Here is a 22,017-nt window from a genome sequence, read left to right on the forward strand (position 1 = left end):
CTACAAAGGATACTCTTTGCTGCCTTTTGTAACACTATTGTACAATTTAGGTGTTAATTATACAGATGATTAGGTTTTAAATGCATCAGGGCACTATTAAAGTATTCTTCTATCCATAATTGTAACTTTTACAATCAGTATGAACTGTACTATCATCCTAGAGTCCACAAGATATTTAACATGCCATGTCTTTTTGCATTCATTGACAAACATCCATCTTCTTGCACTTGCATAGTACTTTCCAAACCAAAAGATCCTTTACATACAAAGAGAGGGCCCTATTTCATCCAGTACTGCAACACCTACTGTATGTGGGTTTTGTGATTGAGTAAAGAAGTTAGAAGTTACTTTACCAGCTGAATTTAGGGACATTCAGACTGACCAAGTTCATTTGCTCAAAAAAGCATTGAAATTAAAATTTTCAAACCTGCAAAAAACCACAAGAGGGAGCTGCAAGTTTTTTTAAAAATCCAGAAACTACCAGTAAATGTATCTCAATGTATTAACGACCACTTTCATTCTGTCTGTAGCACACTATTACAATGTCCAATTAAGACCATTTCAAGTATTTTTCACACCCAGACTTGGCTTTTTTTGCTGTCAATTAGAATCTTAAAGTCCACATTGTCAAGTGTTGATAACAGGCATCCAGTAGATTTCAGTTACTGGGACATTCAAGTAAGGAGTAAAAAACATCCAAAGGTGTCAACAGAATGCTAAAAACATTGAATAAAAAAAACTGAATATATGAAACCAAGCCAAAAGTATTTTTGCAAAAAAAGTTTATTAAACTTAACAAAAACCAACATGTGAAAAACAAAACTACCTCCAACAAAGTGTACCGCACCAATGCTTCACCAATATCCATCAGCAGCCAATAATGTTAGCCAAAGCAGAGAAAGTTTACACCCTTCTTGGTTTAACAATTGATATTCCACATTTCACAAGGTAAAAAGTCACAGAAAACATCAACACTAGTGTTGCACTTTAACTACTGGTCAGAGATTAACATTTAATCAAAAAATCCATCAAGTGCAAGCTTCTCTCATTAAGTGGCTAAACAAATTCCTGGCTATTGCATCATAATACACACCAGACAAAGCCACTTAACTGCATACTTTTAAAAACATGGCTGCTTTCAGTTTCTTTTGTTTGGGCCTTGGCATTTCTTAAAGAAATTAATGAATGCTCTTACAGGCAGTTTAAAACTGAAAAGGCTAGGAGCCTAAAGAATTAAGTCAACAGAAACCTGTTACAGATGAAGGTAGGCATGTTTTCTGAAAACTATAAACCACAACTAAATTCTGTGAAAATTAACTGTTTTACATTTTTTTAAGTTTTCAGCTTTAACTTTACACACTTCAGGAGTCAAAGTGTTTCTACTACTGACAACTGGAACATAACCAATATTCAGGAATACTTCAGAGTAATTTCCTTCTTTATTACTATGGAATCGGAACCATTAAGTATCACTTAGGTTCGAGTGGGGAGCTGCGTCAGCATAAGCGGTACTTGTTCCTTGCATTTTCACCAAACAAAATATTTTAATATCTTTCTGTGAAACTGTTGCTGTGGTGCTATATTTGTCGCAGGCATGCTATACGGGTACACAGCACATATCGGTTACTCCCCCCCCCCACTAAACATTATACAATTCGCAAAAACAAGAACAGCATTCTAGAACAGTGAACGCTTTAGAAGTGATAAACAGCTTTAACAAGAAAAATTTACTATGATAAACACTTGAAGAAACCTACCAAATTTGTGTGACAATTAAAAAATAAGACTGTGGCAACTTGACAATTACTTATCATGTACTGTACATAGAAATAAAGTAATGCCTTATATAGCACCAAACAAAAAAAATGCAAATAAAGTCTGAGAAAACTCGTTAATACAAGTTTGGAAAGCGAAAAATAGACTTGATTCTTCATTCACAACAATCAATTTTTCCATCCTTGTACTTGACATTAACATGCTTTTGTTTTGTTTTTTTTACACAACATAAAGCATTAGGAATAAGTCAATGAAAAATGGGAAAATTAAAAAAGTAGAAAAAAGACAGGTGAATTTAAAAGACAACTGCTCAAGAATAACCAAGCTGACACCAAAAAAAGTGGGGAAAAAAGTGAAATTCACACTCCAACTACAAAGATGCTTAAAAATGTTTCAACTGAAGTAAAACTCAAATGAGTCAAACTCTCACATTCAGTGAATCCTTTTCAAGTATACTGCTTTTAATTACACTGTTCAGTAAAGCTTGCTTCCTTGTTTCTCGTGAGGGGACATAGGAATGCATTAAAATGTTAAGAGAGCATCTTCAAAAAACTCAATAAAAGTCTACATGCTTCTCCACTCAGACTTGGAAATCCTCTCATGAGCACAGGTTAACACCTCAGTGCTTGAAGAATGTCCACTTAACCTGTTGGAATAATGAAAATAAATACTATGGAACAAGCATGTCTATGAAAATTACAGTACACAAGTATAATCCACACGATTTTAAGAACTTGGCTTACAAACCTAGCTTTCAGTTATGATTATGCATTGCCTGTTTAGCATGAAAACATGCAATTTACACTGCACATTTTAATTTATGGGATCATCTAAGGTATAAGAACACTAAAGAAAAACATGCAAGTATTATTTCATTCAAAATAACTGCAGTAGAGTAACCCTGCCTTACACAGCTCATAGCAATTGTAAAAATACCTAAATTAAAACAACTTCCAGTTATGCAATTAGAAATTATTATAACTATTAGGTTATTCCACCATATGTACATGTCCAAATTCCTGCTCAAGATGTATGCAACATGCAGAAAAAAAAGCTCTGCCTACATGTTTATCCAAAGCCCTTACTCTTTATATTAGATTCACTCCTACAGGTAGCAGAGCAACACACCTGTGGCTCATGCATTGCTTAAGCAAATAAACACCAGTTTAATCAAAAAAGTTCTGCAACTTTGGGCTGCAGTGCACATAACCACATCACACCAAGGAAGTGGAAAACTGAGAAAGTTAGAAGAATCATTCTTGCTTTTTCAACAAGCAAATGAGTGCAGGTAGGGAGCCTGCATAAATAACTCTACAGCCCTGAGTACATCACAGCAGTGAAGAGTTCTGGTGGTTCTGTCATGTTGTGAGGTGCATTTTCCTGGCATTGTCTGCTTGCACCTATTCCCTTAAAAGGCTAGGTCAATGCTAATCACTACTGAACAGTACAGAGTGATCTTCACCCAAAGCTGGGAAGGCATCTTCAGTGATTACAATGTCGCTATCCACAGAACTCACATCACCAACCTAATGCTTCATGAGCATTATACCGATGTTACCCAAATGGCATAGCCTTCCCAGTTGCCAGATATGAACTGGGATATTCTAGAGCATTTTCCACCTCCATCAGACACACAAAAGTTGACTGTCTCTCATGGAAGAATGGTTCTGCACTAATCCTGCAGAATTCCACATGCTGATAGTTTATGCCACAGTGCATATAGGGCATAATGACTACACAATGGCCTAATGCTCTATTAAGTGACTTTACTGTACATTGTGAATGTGCTTAAAAGGTAGTTATGTAAAAGCCAATCTCAAAACTTGCAGCAAGAACATTTGCTCTTTGAAAACCATTAATGCCATCATCCTTGACCAAAATATGCCACCATTCTGAACATGCCAAAGGCCTCTAACATCCAGATTGGCCAAACCGAGCTGGTCCTCTTAATATGAAAGTAGGGCTAGAACTGCAAGTTGGAAAAAAAAAATGGTTAACCAAAATGGAAATAACATTCTAGTTATTCATTCAAGTCTAGAATACATAAAGACCACTAAATTAAGGAAATTTAAAATGAGCTCTTCTAAAGTGGTCATGGTATATTCTGAAAGCAGGTATTTCCCCCCCCCAAAGGACAACTAACCAAGCTTTTTGTTTAAAAAAAACAGGCTTAAAGCATGAATTAGCACTAAGAGCAAGGACAAGTACATTAACCTGCTATTGCAAACCTAAACTTTTTATCCTAAAGATCTTATTTTGCAGCCTAACATTTCAAAGTGAAAATATGGCTTATATGTAAGGAAAATACATTAAATGAAAGCCTGGCCAAGATCCCTCTCCACTCTCCAAGATGCAGAAACATTTAATACCAGAGATAATTGTTAGTTCTGGTTAGCAACTGACTTGGGTTTTACATAGGGAAAAGAGCAATACAATTACCTTAATTGGCACTAACACTGGGTCTGAACCCTCCAAACATTTCCCACCAGAACTAGAGTTTATCATGTACATACGATGGCAATTATACAGAGAAACTCAAAAGTGAGAAAGTGACGTTTTAATTTAATCCAGCTCAAATCAAATGAACAGAACTGAATAACGCACTGTGGTTACTGTTTATTTTTAAATTGCTATATACTGTACCTGATTTAATATATAAATAATGTACGAATGAAAAGTTCCAGAAGTGTGGTCGAGTATCCTGACAGAGATGGCTCTCTAACTAGCAATTATAAAGTACCTTCCCTGTAGTTAATTAATAAGAATTCCATTAATACTTGTGAAAGTTGGAAAAAACAAAGGACAACAATGTAGCCTTCAGAATTAAAGACTTACTGTATACAATGATAATCGATACCTCTGCAGATAGCATATTTAAAGGCATTTTTTAAATATTAAAACACTTGTTTTGTTTCACATAGTAGGCACATAATTTAGTATTAAATACTTACCTTGGAAAAGCTGTTACCATGTAGAGGGGAAATTATAAAATGGACATCAGTGTCTGCACACCACAGTCAACAAAATTCTGGAAACAATGCATCATGTTACAAGAGTAAACAAAAACAGTTACCACTTGCTTAACTACAACCCATTCCATTTTAGTTTTACATGAAAACAAAACTCATAACTTTGAATTCTGGAAAAAAAAGCTCTTCCTCTTACTTTACCCCCAAACAAGACAAGAACCCTTTCCCCTTCAGAGAATTTGACAAGTGAAGGAGGTTACCAGGCAGCTGACAAATCTGAACCTGGGTCACCTCACTAACTGTGGTTCATCAAAGAGCATCTGACAAATGGTAGAGCACCACCAGGGTAAGGCTTGGTAGTCCGCATTCCCGGCAAAGCATCATGCCTTCAGGATCGCAAAGGAATAAAGCAGGTGATCCAGTGCTTCTTCAGTCAGCAATATCCATTCTGTAATATGCTGTGGCTCTTGCAAGCATTTCAAAAGAGTAAGGAACAATAGGGCAGAATGTAGGAACGTTCCATTCACATAAGTCGTTACTGTGAGCAGATAAACACATTTGGCCATTCCATATTGTCAGGGTATAAAGTGCAAAATGGAAAAGGTTTTGAAGCAAAATACAACATCTTAAAGTCTAAACATATACATTCACATGGACACAGCAGTCAGAACAAGATGTGGATTCAAATCCTGACTGGGGCACAATGAGCAAGGTATTTTACTTGGAATTGATAGAATTTGATTCTAGTCCACCCAAATAAGCACCATCACTTGGTGAATCCTACTGATGAATGAATCAGAGAATGAGTCATGCTGTCAATATTGATTCATTGGTGTGTGCCAAGGCCTAGAAAATGTATAGCTGCTACAGAACTCCACTTGTAGTGAACTGATAGCAACGCAACTACGTGGTGGCTGCTGACCAAACCCTAGGACTCACTTGCTGGCCTTGCAGTAGGCTCATCCAAACATGACAACAGTGCAGCATGACCTCCTGCTACAGGAGTGACAGCAGCATTTTTGTGAGAGGAGTACAGTGGTGCAGTGGAAGCCTAATACACACTTGTTGGAAGGCTATGTGTTACCTTGGGCTCAGAAAATCAGGTAGACAACTGTAAACACTGAGAGAAGAGAACGGGACAGAATCCCATAATACAACACAGTGCCTAATGCAAGGCAGGTGTAACAACTTCTACTGCTTTCAGTGATGGCCACTATTAGGTTGTGAAAAAAATTATATTTTTTCATAGACTCTAATAGAAGATTTAAACTTCCTAAATGGGAGCTATGGCCAGGGACTGGAGAAATGTAGATTTAATTCTAATTCATAATGGGAAAACTGAACCTGGAACAATAAATTAAGCTTACTTTTTTGCTGGTAAAGTTATAAAAGACAGTAAAAGACACTAAAACGTACAAAATAGAGGCATTTTAAGAACTAGTTAACATTAAAAAAGGAAGGTCTTCAGTATACCAGAACTTTGAATAAATGGTAGCTATAATGCTTAAGCATTTAGATTTCAGGAAATCGTTTGAGACTGTCCCATAAAATCAAAAGCTCATGTATACAGATTGAGAAAGATTGGTAAATAAACAGCAAACCTCTACTCATTTTCCAAATCAATGGTAAAAATCTAATCGTGCCTATCTTGGCAAGTATCGGGCACAAGGCAGCACACACCATGGATGAGATGCCAATCCATTGTAGGGCACAGAGACACACAGACACACTAATTAACCTACCAGTATGTCTTTGGACTGTGGAAAGAAACCAGAGCACCAACGAAAACCCTCACCAACAGGGAGAGCATACAAACTCCACACAGAAAGCACCCAAGGTCTGGAATTGAATTCTTGGCACCAGCACTGCAAGGCAGCAATGCTAACCACTGCACTCTACTTACCATCATATACATGAAACAATACCCGTTAAAGGGAACCTTTAATTAGGCAGATGTCCTGGTGATTTTCAACACTGATCCGATTTAAGCCTGTTATTCTTCCCCTGTATGCATCAGTGTTTTAAATTCTCATAGGAAATTGTTAAAGCTTCTAGTGCAAAAACAAGGGCAGTAATAAATGAGGGCAATGGGACTGCAAAAACACTTGGTAAATTTTAACATTGATAAGTACACAAAGTGACCCACACAGGAAAAAAAACTACCCATTGCATTGGTTATTCTGAGCTACGTGAAACTACATATGAAAGATCCGGATGTTTAAGAAGCTACTTTTACGTGTTAATCAAGAAAAGCATAAAAGGACAGGTGAAACGAACTAAATATATTTAGTCAAGGACAAAGTAGACATCATACGAGGGTAAACCGTGCCTTGTGTTCACCCTATACAGTGAAACATGGGGTCATTAACCATAAACAAAATAGAAATCCGTTTAAGGCAGAATAGGAAATGCTTTTATAAAGTTGTGGGAATCAGAAATGTAATGAATCGATTAATTTAAAAGACAGGATCAATAGCTTCCTCTCATTTGCAACATCATCCACAACTGAAAGATGGTTAGCACATCTCACTTTGAAATAATGGTCAATTTAAGAAAACCATAATTGTTCTATTTCACTTTAAACCACGTTTAAATACGCATTTATTTAAAACTTTTTTTAAAAAGTCATGTCACTTTTTAATAGAAAGCAACCATTTTGAAAATATTAAATTCCACTAATATGATTGCATCTCCCATGTTTTATACACCATGGCATGAAGGAAAGGAATCAGCAGAATCGGCAGAATGTGCAAATTGAGCAGAACTTGAGAATCAAGAAAAAAACACATTTACAGTATGAAGACAAGACAGCCCTCTACTGCTCACTATTAAAAGTCAGAATTAACATGATGAAAGCATTTCCTTAAACCACCTCAGGAACTCTAAAGATCTACATTTGACAGAAATTAAACCAATTTTGTTCTGCATACTGATAAGTGCTTTACCAAGTTTCATTTTAGAAATATTAGAAGAAATCACATTGAATATTTAACCAATTTTAAACAGAATCCTAAAACAAAATTACGAAGTCTGCCATACGTACACAACCCAATTCCATTCACTATGCAAAGACTTCTTGGTGGGGGGGACTATTCAACTATCTGAATCCATGTACACATGTACAGATGCAGCCATTCAAGATGCACAGTTATCTGCAGAATACCGCAGTGCGTGACTGGCTGGCCAAAATGACAGAGAGATGGCACTTGTGATGCACTAGTTACGAGGGAAATTATTCCTTCATTTAAATCTCTTTACCATGCATGTTTAAATCCGCTTAATACGGAATATTAATGTGGGGTTTTAGAACTAAAGGGAAATTTAGTTGCCGAGCAAAAAATAAGAGGACGTCTCTGAACGTCATACACAATAATTTTGGAGTATACATAAATATATGATATGAGCTATAAATTGCTGACACTGGTAGTTTAAATAAAAAATACACAACAGTATTCCACTTTCTTCATAAACATTTTATGCATCAGTCTTTCACTACTGGTTATTTTAAGACCAGATTAAGCTTATATTCTTTATAAAAAGCTATACGTTTTTACCTTTTCTATGAACACTTTCGCTCGTTATCACAGTAAAAAAACTTTTTAGAATCCACTAAATAGGGAATATATTATGGAATCGCTTACTTAAAGAAATGAATAACTATATTAATTTAAATATAATATATTTATATAGTTGGTAGTATTACTGTAGTCCACTTTCTTTGTAAAGCTGTTTTATTTTTAACTTGACTCATTCACGCATGATTACTTTCTAAACATTTTTAAGCCGTTTGTTCCAGCTGTTGCCGAGTGGCCTGGTACTAGCACAGTAGGTTTGTCAACAGGAGCGCTATATAGGAGAACGGAGTTCAACTGCTTAGGGATTTAGATTTTTTTCTAAAAGACTCTTTTAAAAAATAGTAAATACTATGTACACTATATTAAGTTTTGTTTTTTTTTAAATATTATATCATATTCAATGTCAAGTGATATTAATAATGAAATGAAAAAGTGAATGAGCAAACGTGTATACTGTCAATCAGTGGCAACAAAAACCAGTTCAATTGGTTTAATTCAAAACACTTAATTCAATGGGGGCAATTTAACACAAGCCTTTACAACAAGCCTTAAAATGAAATTGTATATATTATAATTAGAATCGAGAACAAAGCGGTATCAAAAATACCACTGAAGCTATAACAGTGTCTAATCATTATTAACAGTATTAATTTAATAATGGAACAAGTAATAGGTTTATTCCATGCTGAAAGATGAAGAAAACAACTGAAGAAGGCACACCCGAAGAAGGCTCCACAGCCGAAACGTTGCGTTTCCCCGAGTCCCTGTAGCCAACAATACACTATAATAGTTGACTATTTTTATATATTCGGCTATGCAAGAAACAAACAAAGTAATTCTCTGATCGGGCTTTGCACTGCCAGGGTGCAGCGCGCTACGTGACAGTCCATTGCCCCATCACCACTATAAAAACAATATTTTTATTTACCATATATTTTTTTAATGAACGTGAAAATGTTCCCAAAATGTACACTTGTGATATTTTAGCTGCTTAGTTACACGATTCTATATTAATATTACTATTAAGTGGTATGAAATCAGTACAACTTATTTTTACAACAGCAAGTGGTGCTGTTACTACAGTACATATTCTTAGAAAAGGATAAAACAGTTATAACTTTATTAAGTACGCTTAAAAGTATACTATATAAGCTTTATGTTAGAACAAGCACATTAACACCACAAACCACTACGTTACCAAGTTAAAGACTTTGATGCATAAAATATTTATGCATAATTACAATATTCACAGTATGAAGAAGGTGGAAGGCTGTGTACTTTCATACCTACTTTTTAATCAGTTTAATGTTTAACATGCTGTAATACAGTTTAAAATTAAGTCTAAAAAGTATACAACTTAAATTCTGTAATTGTCAAAAGACTGTCCCTTAGCATTGACCAGGATTCGAAAACCAGGCGTTTCATGGCGACAGTCCAAATGCTGCATAAGACGATAAGCTTTCCCACCTGGTGGTTTTACAAGGTATTTCACCCTATTTAAAAAAATCATGTGGTACTTTGCAGTTCCTTGCGTAACGTGCACTGCAATTTTCCGCAGCATACCTCGCGCATTTTGAATGGCTGGATAATAATTAATAATAATAATAATTGCTTACACTTATATAGCGCTTTTCTGGACACTCCACTCAAAGCGCTTTACAGGTAATGGGGACTCCCCTCCACCACCACCAATGTGCAGCATCCACCTGGATGATGCGACGGCAGCCACAGTGCGCCAGAACGCTCACCACACATCAGCTATCAGTGGGGAGGAGAGCAGAGTAATGTAGCCAATTCATAGAAGGGGATTATTAGGAGGCCATGATTGGTAAGGGCCAATTGGAAATTTGGCCAGGACACCGGGGTTACACCCCTACTCTTTTCGAGAAGCGCCCTGGGATTTTTAATGACCACAGAGAGTCAGGACCTCGGTTTTACGTCTCATCCGAAGGACGGCGCCTGTTTACAGTATAGTGTCCCCATCACTATACTGGGGCATTAGGACCCACATGGACTGCAGGGTGAGCGCCCCCTGCTGGCCCCACTAACACCTCTTCCAGCAGCAACCTTAGTTTTCCCAGGAGGTCTCCCTTCCAGGTACTGACCAGGCTCACACCTGCTTAGCTTCAGTGGGTTGCCAGTTGTGAGTTGCAGGGTGATATGGCTGCTGGATCTCTACATCCTGCAATGGATTGGTGTCCCATCCAGGATGTAGTCCCCACCCTGTGCCCCTGGACATGAATCTTACCAAGAAAAAAAGCAGTACTATCCCATCCCTATCCAGTACAATACACTTTACATACCACAATGTTAGCGTTTTTAGCCATTACAAATAATATACAATATATTTCTACCTGCTTAGATGTAGTATTTAGTTGTACTTCTAAAAGCTCAGGTTTTATCCCACTTTCCAAAAACATGGCGACTAGGCTTTTTTACACTGACCCAATGTGCTTTACAAGGGACTGGACTCCCAACCAGGCTGCAGTCTTGCCTTTTACCATATGCTTACGGGATGAGTTAAGGAGCCTTCAACAGGAATAAGTTGCTTCCAGATAATGGACGAATAGATGCAGTTTTTCTAACTTGGTGTACAGCACAGAACGTGCAGCACATCACTTTTAAAGCCCTCTTCTCAGGAAGAGGAAACTGAATGGGAAATGATCAAATTGAACATTAATCAGTTTGGATGGATCAGCGATGGAAGCTGAATATCGGGAAAAAAAGCAAATATTTAAGTATCATTTATATTCATACCTCGACATTGGTACTTGGTAGCAACACCTTTGGCAGGAATTACTTCTAAATGTCTTTGTAAAGGTCTATACAAGCTGCACAGTAGGACTTATTTTTGATCATTCATCCTAGCAAAATTGCTTAGTTCTGGCAAGGTTATTAGTGTCTAGTGTTTTAATTGCTGATTAACTTGAACTTGTTGAATGTTTTGTAACCTCTTATTTGTGCTTCTCTACCACATGACTTTTCAAAAGCTGCTTCTCTTATATAACTATAGGTAATTTTATCTATGCATTTTGTGGGCATTAAATTAAATAAAGGAGGATTCAAAGCCTTGTTTGATTACACTAATTTTAGAAACTTGAAGTGATTTAGGCTCACCAGAGGAAAAGGGATAAATAGGCCATCGAGAATGCCCTCATGTTCTCTGAAACCTTATTTGAAAATCTGACAACATCCTACATAAAAAGTGTCATGATTCCAAGGACAGATGGCAACAAAATGCAAAAATCATGTAGGATGAATATTTTTACAAGGTAATGTATTTAGACATTAAAGAACATTTAAAAAGGATGAAAACCACATCATATTTCACAATCCTGAGTAGAAGAAAAAAGCACTGAATACACAAGATTCTATAAAAACTTTAGTTTCTACACCAATTACGTATAAAAAGATGTTGAATTATTCCCCACCTGATTTATGATTCTTGCCCTTGGTTCCCCTGGCCACTGTGGAGCAGCATACTAACGGAGAAAAGGAAATTACAAACTATCTTCAGATGACCAAAAAGTAAGATACCAGATGGAAATGTCTGTTGCCCAAAATAAGACTAACATTTGCTGTTGGCAACAAACACAAATTTTACACACCCAATCGATAAATCAAAATTAAAACAGCCGGTTCATTAGGCATTTCATAACATGTGATACAGCATTTGAAAGCCCTATGGACTTGGAAACTAAGAACTGACTGTGCATACCAGTGACTGATTCCAAGATAAAACTTCATGGCTCTTATCCTCTAATTTCAGTACAATTTGGTTTATAATCAGTTCCTGTGCAGATTACCTGATTACTTGATGTGTTTGATGCAAATCAAACTAATGCAATTAAAGAACGCTTAAATAATTCCGTGTAACAATATTCACCCAGTAAATGCACACTGATGGATAAAACATTTTGAAACCACTACAAATTATCTTGAGTGTTTCACAATTTGAAAATCTATTGACAAGCTTGACAATAGCCCTGTTGTAATTTACGTGCTCAAATCTGTGCATTAAACATATACAAGATGGCCAGTTCCAACAGTGTATATAGTGCATATTTGACGAAACACTTATATAACCAAGCGATCTTCTACAAGTCCATTAAAACTACACGGAGCTCTTAGAGAGCCTCAAACTTCCTCTGCTGAATGACAAAGCAGATAAATAGACAACTGAGAAGTTTTTGTACTAATGATGTTATACATTTTAACTGTGTGAACACAAAGGCCATGATAAATTTCTCAGTTAAAGACGCATAAAAAACAGTTTACCTGATATGCATAAGCAGTCTGTGTATAACCCATAGGCACCTGTGGCAGTGTAACTCCTGGCAAGGCAGAGTAAGTATATGGCTGGAAAAGAATACATCAAACGTAATGCTAATTTCATCAACCAGTATTTTTTACAGCTTGAAAATCAATATGGATAATCAATGGCTGTTTTTCATAAGTACTTTTCGGCATTATACATCCATATGCAAAAAAGGCACGGCACATCCGGCTAGCCCCATCAGCAAGTGCCCCAAACTATGCAATAAAGTCTCCATGTAGGAACAAATGCAAACCAAGCCGATGTACAGTATATAATCCACTGGGCAAAAAAAAAATTGGGATTACCTGCATGTACTGGCTCCCTGTATTCATAACTGCAGAGGGCTGGATTACATTCCCCATCACTTGAGTGCAGCAGCTACAATATGTATATTGTGACGGACTCATCCAATTTGGGGGACCAAGAACATGACTCTGAAAAGAGCCTGAAGCAAAAAACAACATTAAATCAACTGAAAGTCTCTTATGGCAGCAACCCTCTGGAGTTTGATAACTTGCTGCATTATATAATTGGCCTTTTAAGTTCTCATCTGATTTTGTTTATCTTGATGGTGCAGTTTCTGGGACAATGTTGCCAGGGAATGCCCAAGGACAGTACATCAAAACCGGGTTAGGGATGAACCACAGGACAACCGTGGAAAGGAAACTTCAGGCTCAATTAAGTCTGGGTATTCCATTTCCTATACACCCTCTCCCTGCCATGTACAAGTCTTGAAAGTTGCACAAAATCAACTTTACATAAAATCCTCCCCTGGGTGCCAAGACATTTACGATGTAAGATCGTTTAAGATGTTTTAGGTAAATTGAGTGTACACGTGGAAAGAACAAGTAGTGAGGCAGATCTGTCCTGTGGATGAACAGTGCAGGGTACATGTATGTGATCTTGGCTTTGCTTTCATGCACGCATGGGAATGGCTGCATACCATCTTCGGGTTTTTCCACTAAAAAATGTTGCTAATCCGAAATGCAATCATGTCAGGGAAGCACCCCAGTGATGTCATTTAATGTGCTTTTTATTTTGGTTAATGAAATGTACAGTTTTGTTTTAAATCTGTTAAAAAGTCATTCTGATTTATACAGTACAATAAACATATTTGCTGTGTATGCTACATTTAGACTTATTCTAATTACAGGGGCCTAAATGTTTTTTCCCCCCCATTTTTTTCAGTCTTTCTACCTTTATATAAAAGGGGGAACTTCCCTGCTTTTAGACTGGAAGCTGATATTACAGTACATTCCCTTGCTCTCTACTATGTCCAGTGATTAGAACACACACCCATAAACCACTGAAATGACAAGAAGCCCTGGTGAGCATGCAGTTCTGCACTCCTGTCCCTCTTTGCTCACGTAGACACAGCAAAGGCAAGTAAGGGAGAATCACTAATGTCAGGGATTGAATTGCTGGCTGTGTCCCAGTGTGCACTTGCGGTCTTGTGCCCCTTCAAATTCATTTTGCCGCTCAGGTCTGCAAGGGCTTAGGATGACCCATTTCTAATCTGCGTTTCAAAAGAGTGCTCACAATGCCTGTCACGGACGTCCAAAGGGACTAACCGTGGGGAGCAGGAGAGCGGAAAAAGACCCATATGCGTAGCGGCGAGATGGGAAAAAGGCCCGGGCTCATTAGTGCAAAGAGTTCAGGAATGCCGTATAGAAACTTATGCCCTCAGGGAGCGGACGTGGGGCGCCCTGGTGCTAGGCGGGTCTCAGGACATCCGAACGTCAATGCTGAGCCAGGACAGAGTGCAAGACCCGGAAATATATAGCCCAAGGGAAAGAGGGACAGGAAGGACAGCAGACCGGAAACTAGGGACAGGACAGAGAAGGAGCGCCCTCTGGCTGCAGAGGGTGTGACAATGCCCCAATGAGTCCTTTTATGGACCCCTTCTTGCAAGTCTACATGAGAGCGGACTTCGCTGAAGGGAACCCCAAATTCCTTGAAGAAGGGTGACATTTCAACCTATCAAAGAGCGAATTTGCCATGGAAAATAAAACTTTAAAAATTTTAGGTAAAAACTTTCATGAGGCTACTATTCATAAGCATTGTAGGTACAAAGTTTTGACAAAGCTATTATCCATATCAACTGATGAATATTTATCTATATGGTGTACTTGGTACATGAAAAGAAAAAATTATATTAAAGCTTTGTACTATTTAGTTTACCATGCCCACTTTGAATCAATCCTGTTTAACGTGAATGGACATTATGTTCATACTGTCATTTGTGTACAAGAATAGACGAGATGAAACACTTAATATTATGAAGTTCGATTAAAGAGTGGTATTGTCATTACTTTTGTGCAGGGACAGAGAAGATGATATTCAATTTTCACAAACAGTGAGCAAACAATGACAAATTATTTAAAACAAATTTTTCCAGTTTACTCTTAGCCACTGGGAAAAGAACCAGCACAAATCCAGCAACAGAAAACATTTTGACCATGAGCCGTAACCAATGGGTGAGGTCATGCAAGATGTCCCAATACCCTTTTTATAACTGTGTACTGTACCTTGGTTAGCACAGTTAAAGTCCACACTTACTCTACATCACAAGGGCTCAGTGCTGGTATAGGAGTCATAGCTGAAAAATACAGCTGGAACACTCACTGAGCAACGGGCTGGGCCTTTTGAACAGCATTAATAGCTTAAACAAATGTCTTGTCCTATTTTACAATGTTTCTAACTGGATTGTGTTCAGTTGAGATGGTGATGAGGGAAATGTGTTGGACTGCAATGCACAATCCAACAGGTGCACCAGTTTTTAAAATGGGTTGAGACCCATGTTCATTTGAGTTAGGGTTCCTAAATGTTTGGCCCCTTAATGAATACATCGGGAACTTACGCGAACTTCGCTCTTTCATGATAGCTGGTCCAAGTTTCAGTTTCCTTCCTTTAAAACTGATCTGTTGCTGAAAATGAAAAAGTAAAAAATTTATTTGATTCTGCTTAAGAAGTGATTTAAGAATTATTTTCCATTTACCACCAAATTTTTATCTAGTTGTAGACACTAGCAGAATTTTAATTTGAAGATTTTTCATTATATCAAAATTTCATTATAAATGTCAACTACCTTTTGAATTTGCAGATATTGTGCATTGCTATGGCTAGCTTTACCAATTTTTAAATCTTTTAAAAGATAACATCTTACTTTTTATCTCCATTGAGGCACACATTTAGCACTATTTCAATAACATTCGAGATGCTATCTGGACTAATCATGGAAAAAACGCTCAATTACAATAAGAAATGTAACAAATGTGAACAGCACCATGCTACAAAAACTCAGTGCTACAAAAAAATTGCTCCAAGTTTACATTCCTTGGAACACAAAAGTAATCTATGAAATTCACCAAAGCTTTTTATATTAAAATCATATAACAGTTGAGATATTGGGTTAAGAAAACTTGCAAATCCAGCCATTCATAGCAAAACCAAGACCAAAAAGTACAAACAAAAATACTGTAAGACACTCCCCAACTTACATCAGGGGATTCCACAAACTTTACATTCATCTGAAATTATGTATGTCAGGACATTCTTACGCAGTTCAGCAAAACAAATATACACTTTTTACATCATTAGAAAATCTTGCAACCTTGATTAACCTGTTACAGCTGAAATTATTCCAGAGAATGTACACTTGAGAGAAATTATGCACACAAGGCACCAAGGAACAAAACTGAAGATGCAGACTGCAAGAGCAAGATGGCTGCCTTTTCTCCATGCACAAGTAGCTATGTTACTAGACACTAATGTAAATTTTCACACTAAGAATTACTCCATGGGAACTTTACATAAAGCCAGATTTACACAAATCTCTTAGTCTCTAAAATACAACCACTGAAAGCACTTTACAGCAAATTCATACAGACATCAATAATACTTCTACGACCACATACAGAGCATTGTATACAATATTGGATAACATTACACAACATTATTGATTCTCTGCTCAGTGCAGAGAGCAACCAGACAATACATTCCTGGGCTTAAACCATTAACAGTTTAAAAAACGACAACAAGCTAAAAACTGGGTTGAATATGGAACAGAGAAGACTAAGAAGAGACCCAATTCAATTTAATCGATATCCCTTAAGGCACCGATGAAGTCAAACCTTTCGACTTCACATTCACAAACTAATTCAGCAAAACGCAAACCAGAAGACAACGGTTTCCACATGGAAGTGCATTTAAAAACTGAGAACAGATCAAAGGATGAAGAAAGAGGAATACTTGACAGATTATCAGTCTTATTAAAAGGTAACTTCATGGGCCCAGGCATACATTAGCATGCATGCAAAAGATGGATGCAGCTAACAGCTATAACTTTGACTATGCGAATACTGAAATACTGTGAACGGCATCTATGAGACGGGCAAGCTTCCAGACGTTCTTACTTCAACAATGGTCTGAATGTCCACATCCTCATTGAATGATACAAAGCCATACCTATGGGGGGAAGGAAATAATCATGTTACATGCATAAAAGCTACTTCTTTCATAAAACACCTTAATGCAATGAAATAGTGTATTTCGTCAACTAGTAAACGTACTGTACATTGGCACTAGCTGGCAATATTTAAGAACACTGATGAGAATCCATGAAGGCGCAGTACTCTATCTTTAAATAGAAAACAGGCAGTTTAACTTACAAACTCACCCCTTACAAATGCCCCCGCGATAAGTGATTATCTTTACTTCCTTCACGGCACCGTATCTTGCAAAGAAGTCCCTTATTTCATTTTCATCCACCTGCAACACAAAGCGTTTTTAAGCCTAATTGTTCAAGCTAATTTTACGTCCAATGTTTTTCTTTGTACTCACCTTCATATCAATTCCTCCAACAAAAAGTGTATTCGGCGTTATCTTCCCTTCGGGCAAAACGTATCCGTTTGCCATTTTCAGCGAAGGGGAAGTGTAAGATGCGTTTATCGCTGTGTTGGGTTTCTCCTTGTCAGACTGAAAAATGAGCAAATATAGTAGATCACCATACTTCGGCCATGACTAACGGGGTTTAAGTATTTCATTAATAACTTTATTCAATGTACTTTGGTTATAGTCCACAGCTACTGAAAAAGTTAAATCGCCATCATAGCCGACCGTTAAACACCTGCTTCACCATTTCTCTGTGACCTCCAAACCTGAAGGAGAGAAACCCATATTCGACCGATTCCTAACATGGCCAAACACACTCGTGTGTATTTCGCAGTTATATTCAATTTCCGTTAACCTTTTAAGATCTGTAATAAACACACATACTGGACGCTTCCAAACTTGTGGACTGGAAGAGGAAAATCGAGGAAGGCTCGTTTCCCCAGCAAGTGATTCTCGATTTTCATCGTACGGTCTAGTCTAATTTTAATCCATCATATACTTATCGTAGGGGATAAGATACAGATTATTGAAATAAACTTTAATTGATGCATAATTTGTGGGTTAAGCTAGGAACTATTGGCACCTTTCCTCAAAAAACGCGAATTACACGTGGAACCTCACCCGTAAAAAAACTCCACACCAAAACCACTATTTTAATCTGATCGTCGAGGATCATGATCATACTTCCTATAACTTCCCTTTGAAAAACAACCTATTTACAGTATGATAAAATATAAAACCAAGCATTGCCATAAAAACAGTATGAAGCACGGTTTCATTGCTTTATGTCGGATTGCTCGTAACTCGTGAGCATGGCAAGTTGCCAACGGATATGTAAAACGTTTCTTTTAAGATACAGAACGCAAAGAAATGAAGATAAACTGTTAAGCGAAATACACAACCGACTATCGTGGTTATTTATTAATATTAATCAGTACAATAAAAAACTCGTTCCCGCTCTCCTCTACGAGCCATTAGCACTTTGGCCCCACCTATGAGGAGATAGTGTTGGCGATACGGAATGCTACTTACCATTTCTATAAATAAAATAATTAAAACTGTACAATAAATTAATCGCTTTTCCCAAGGCATAAACCTTTATATTGCCCCCCCAAACAAGAAAATTTGCCCCCAAGCACTGTCCATAGGCAAACAATTCCAACGCTGCCGCTATCCACTACTAAATAAACTTAGTTTAATTGGGACAATCCAAAAATGAACTGTGGGTAGACACGGGAGTGCATTTCAATTACAAAACTCCTTAATTAGCTCATCTATACTTTATTTATACACATTACTTGATCACATTAATTAATAGAAAATCAGTCTTTCATTTTTTTATGTTCATTACAGCCTAAGAATGTATTCATATACCATAATGTATCTACTACCCCCCCACGCCCTTCATGGGATTACTTAATTTACCAGAAGCCTTCCCTAACGGCGCGCTCTTCCTAGCTTGATTCGTCACTTGTATGGAAATCGTCGAAGCTGCCTTGGGAAGATTTATGTAGAAATTCAATTGTGAAACCGATTACAGTGTATGATTAAAAGTTTTATATTGGCCGGTCGAATGAATTAAGGAATTATTGTAAAGCGTAAGACCAGGAAAGCATTGTGAGACCTACATATTTGCGGTGCCGGTTCCCCATCCCTCCGTTTTCTAACCGTTCTGTCCATTTTCGGGTAGCGGGGGACCCGGAGCCTATCCTTGCAAACAACAAGCTTATGATGGGCCACTAGTCCGTTATAGAGCATACAGACACACAGTCAAACCAGGCCCGGTTTTCCCAGAAGCCACATTAACCTACCGTTATGTTTTTGGACAGTGTAAGGAAACCGGAGCTTCCAGGGAAACCCAGGCAAACATTGGAAGAGTGTACAAACTCCACGCAGCTAACATCAGGTCTAGGACTGACATCAGGAAGCAATTATTTTACACAAAAGGTTGTGAGGGACTAACAAACTGTCAGATGCGGGTTTTTTTTAAGATTGTTCTCTGGGAATCTTAAGAAAGGGCTACATAATGTACATTGCATTATCATTGCATTATTCCCAATAAGCACAGTAGCAACAGAATAATGTAGGTTGCACGGTAAGACTACATCAGTCCACTGCAGGGTGCACATGTGTGCATACAGACACATCATTTACTGTATAGACACCAGCTGGATTTGACCTTGGATCAATTAAGCTACCATAAACCAAATAAACAAGGTGAACTAGTTGGCCTCCTCTCATTTGTTATCTTCATTATCTTCCTGCATTCTTACTGTAATACAAAAAGTGAATAAAATATAATGGGATGAAAAAGTTGTGTGATTACTGCCTACTTTTTATATAGGATATTTATGTGTTTGTCAGTACAGTAGTATACAACCAAAAATGTTAGTTTACAAAAAATATTGTAACGCTTCAGGGTTCACATGGGTGCCCTCACCACCACAAGCAATGGAGGCCGTAGGCGTTACACTGGTGTCAGAGCGGGGTGGGATAGCCCTTCGCCGAGGACAGCGAGTTAAGCGGGGGAGAGTGTAACGCATAAAGCCTCCATTGGTTGTGAGAGCTGGCTTACCAGTGCGGTGACGTCACTGCCTTTCCCTGTGAATAGCAGGGACCGCAGCTACCAGGCTGACGGGAGATTTCCCTTTGGCTCAAGTGGCTGGGTCCCTGTTGAGTGATGCCAGAGGCCTGGGTTCGAGTCCCTGATGGTGTGGGGGCCGACCTGAGGCGGCAAGGGCGAGAGTGCCCACGTGAACCCTGTAGCGTTACAATATTATTGTGGATTGCCGCACTGACATGTACTGTATTAGCTTCTTTTGCATTTAAACTATTTTATTAATTTTAATTAAGGATTACTAGCAGCTACTGTATATAACCCTGCAACTCACAACTGGCAACCCATTGCTGCTAAGCAGCTGTGAGCCTGGCCAGTACCTGGATAGGAGACCTCCTGGGAAAGCTTAGGTTACAGCTAGAAGAGGTGTTAGTGGGGGCAATAGGTGCTTGGTGCTTACCATGCAGTCTGTGCGGGTCCTAATGCCCCCAATATAGTAACAGGAACACTACACTGTAAAAAAGCACTGTCCTTTGGATGAGATATCACACTGAGGTAATTTCTTGAAAAGAGTAGGGGTGTTACCAAATTTCTGTTGGCCTTTACCAATCAGTGGCTCGAACTAGATCCCCATCTATGAATTGGCTTTATTGCTGTTTTCCTCCCCACTGGTAGCTGATGTGTGGTGAAGTGTACTGATGCAGTATGGCTGTCATCGCATCATCCAGGTGGGGGCTGAACATTGGTGGTGGTGGTGAAGGGGAGTCCCCATTACCTGTAAAGGGCTTTGAGTGGTGTGTCCAGAAAAATGCTATGTAAGAGTAAGGAATTATTGTTATATTTATAAGATATTATTTTATTAATTAAACCAGAATGGAAAGTAATGGCTTATGCTACATTATAAACAGAATTGCCCCCCCCCCCAATGTAATGGCACATAGTTATCATACATCCCCCCAGACATGCCCAGGAGAATAATATACAAAATACTTTGTAAATATACTGGAAATTTAGCTCTATTGTGACTGACTGCTTTATTGTGACTGACCAGGTGAATTAATAAATGCTTTAACTTCATTGAGCTTTAAACCCTGAGGTAAGATGGCAAAACCAAATTACCATGCAAAAATATTTAAATATAGATTTGCTTGTGAACTGTTAAGCCACACATATTTAAAGGTTGTGTTTAAATATTGCACGACCACTCTTTTATACCACTAGATGGCAACCCCACCTTTTGACACAAAATTAGAATTGTTGACTATACTGTTCCTGTATCACCGGCCGGCAGAACTTAACCGTTATATCACAAATTTCTTAAGGCCTCGAAAATATGACTTGTGATCTATGGCAAGCGATTTGCTAAATGAAACAATTTAAAGATAATTAGGAACAAGAGTTCAAGGACAAGAGTTCCCTTAATTGAACACTCGAGAAACGGTTGGAGATCTCCACTGTACTGTAATTCCTTTGAGACATCACTGCAGGGTTTTGGGTAATTATGTTGAGCAATTCATATGTTTGCCTAGTCTTTAGTAGGAGCTGGTATAAAATAAAAGACAGTATTTCAGAGTGCTTAATTTAAATGTGTAATGCTTGAGTAGCTCTCTTTGCAATAGAATACAACAGTAATATACGTCTTTGTATTTAAAATTGTGTTTTTTTAAACCAATCAAATTTTACAAATGAGCTATTTCGTAAGCTATTACAAATGAACTATTACAGTAAAGGTCATACAGAACTCTGTTTTTTTTAAGTTATACTACACATTGTTAGCATGCTTCACGTCTTTGCAGATTATAATGACTTAATTAAATGCATTAACAAAGATCTTCACTACAGAAGATTAATTTTAGGACAAATAGAATAATAATTTTCCTAGATACATCAAAGGTCCACCCATATATCTATTTTCTAACTGCTTTATCC

The 22,017-nt window shown here is 37.7% G+C and overlaps 1 protein-coding gene across 3 annotated transcripts; it reads right to left on the reverse strand.

Moving 5' to 3' along the window:
- Positions 1-767: 767 nt before the first annotated feature.
- dazl (deleted in azoospermia-like) lies at positions 768-18,739 on the reverse strand. Of its 3 annotated transcripts, none has more exons than XM_088601613.1 (10): positions 18,564-18,739; positions 17,481-17,615; positions 17,317-17,408; positions 17,054-17,105; positions 15,499-15,565; positions 12,944-13,083; positions 12,599-12,679; positions 11,752-11,802; positions 4,728-4,737; positions 768-2,422 (listed from the first exon to the last, which is right to left on the reverse strand). In XM_088601613.1, the coding sequence occupies exons 1-10, from the start codon at positions 18,621-18,623 to the stop codon at positions 2,418-2,420; spliced, it is 693 nt and encodes a 230-aa protein (XP_088457739.1). In that variant the 5' UTR covers positions 18,624-18,739; the 3' UTR covers positions 768-2,417. The 3 variants fall into 3 exon arrangements, with proteins under 3 accessions (XP_088457739.1, XP_088457737.1, XP_088457738.1); XM_088601611.1 differs by having other exon boundaries at positions 4,728-4,804; positions 18,564-18,738; XM_088601612.1 differs by lacking the exons at positions 768-2,422; positions 4,728-4,737 and adding an exon at positions 4,816-5,211.
- Between the last annotated feature and the right edge of the window lie 3,278 nt (positions 18,740-22,017).

The sequence above is a fragment of the Lepisosteus platostomus genome, chromosome 12 (assembly GCF_059453375.1).
Source record: "Lepisosteus platostomus isolate fLepPlt1 chromosome 12, fLepPlt1.hap1, whole genome shotgun sequence".
NCBI classification, from domain to species: Eukaryota; Metazoa; Chordata; class Actinopteri; order Semionotiformes; family Lepisosteidae; genus Lepisosteus; species Lepisosteus platostomus.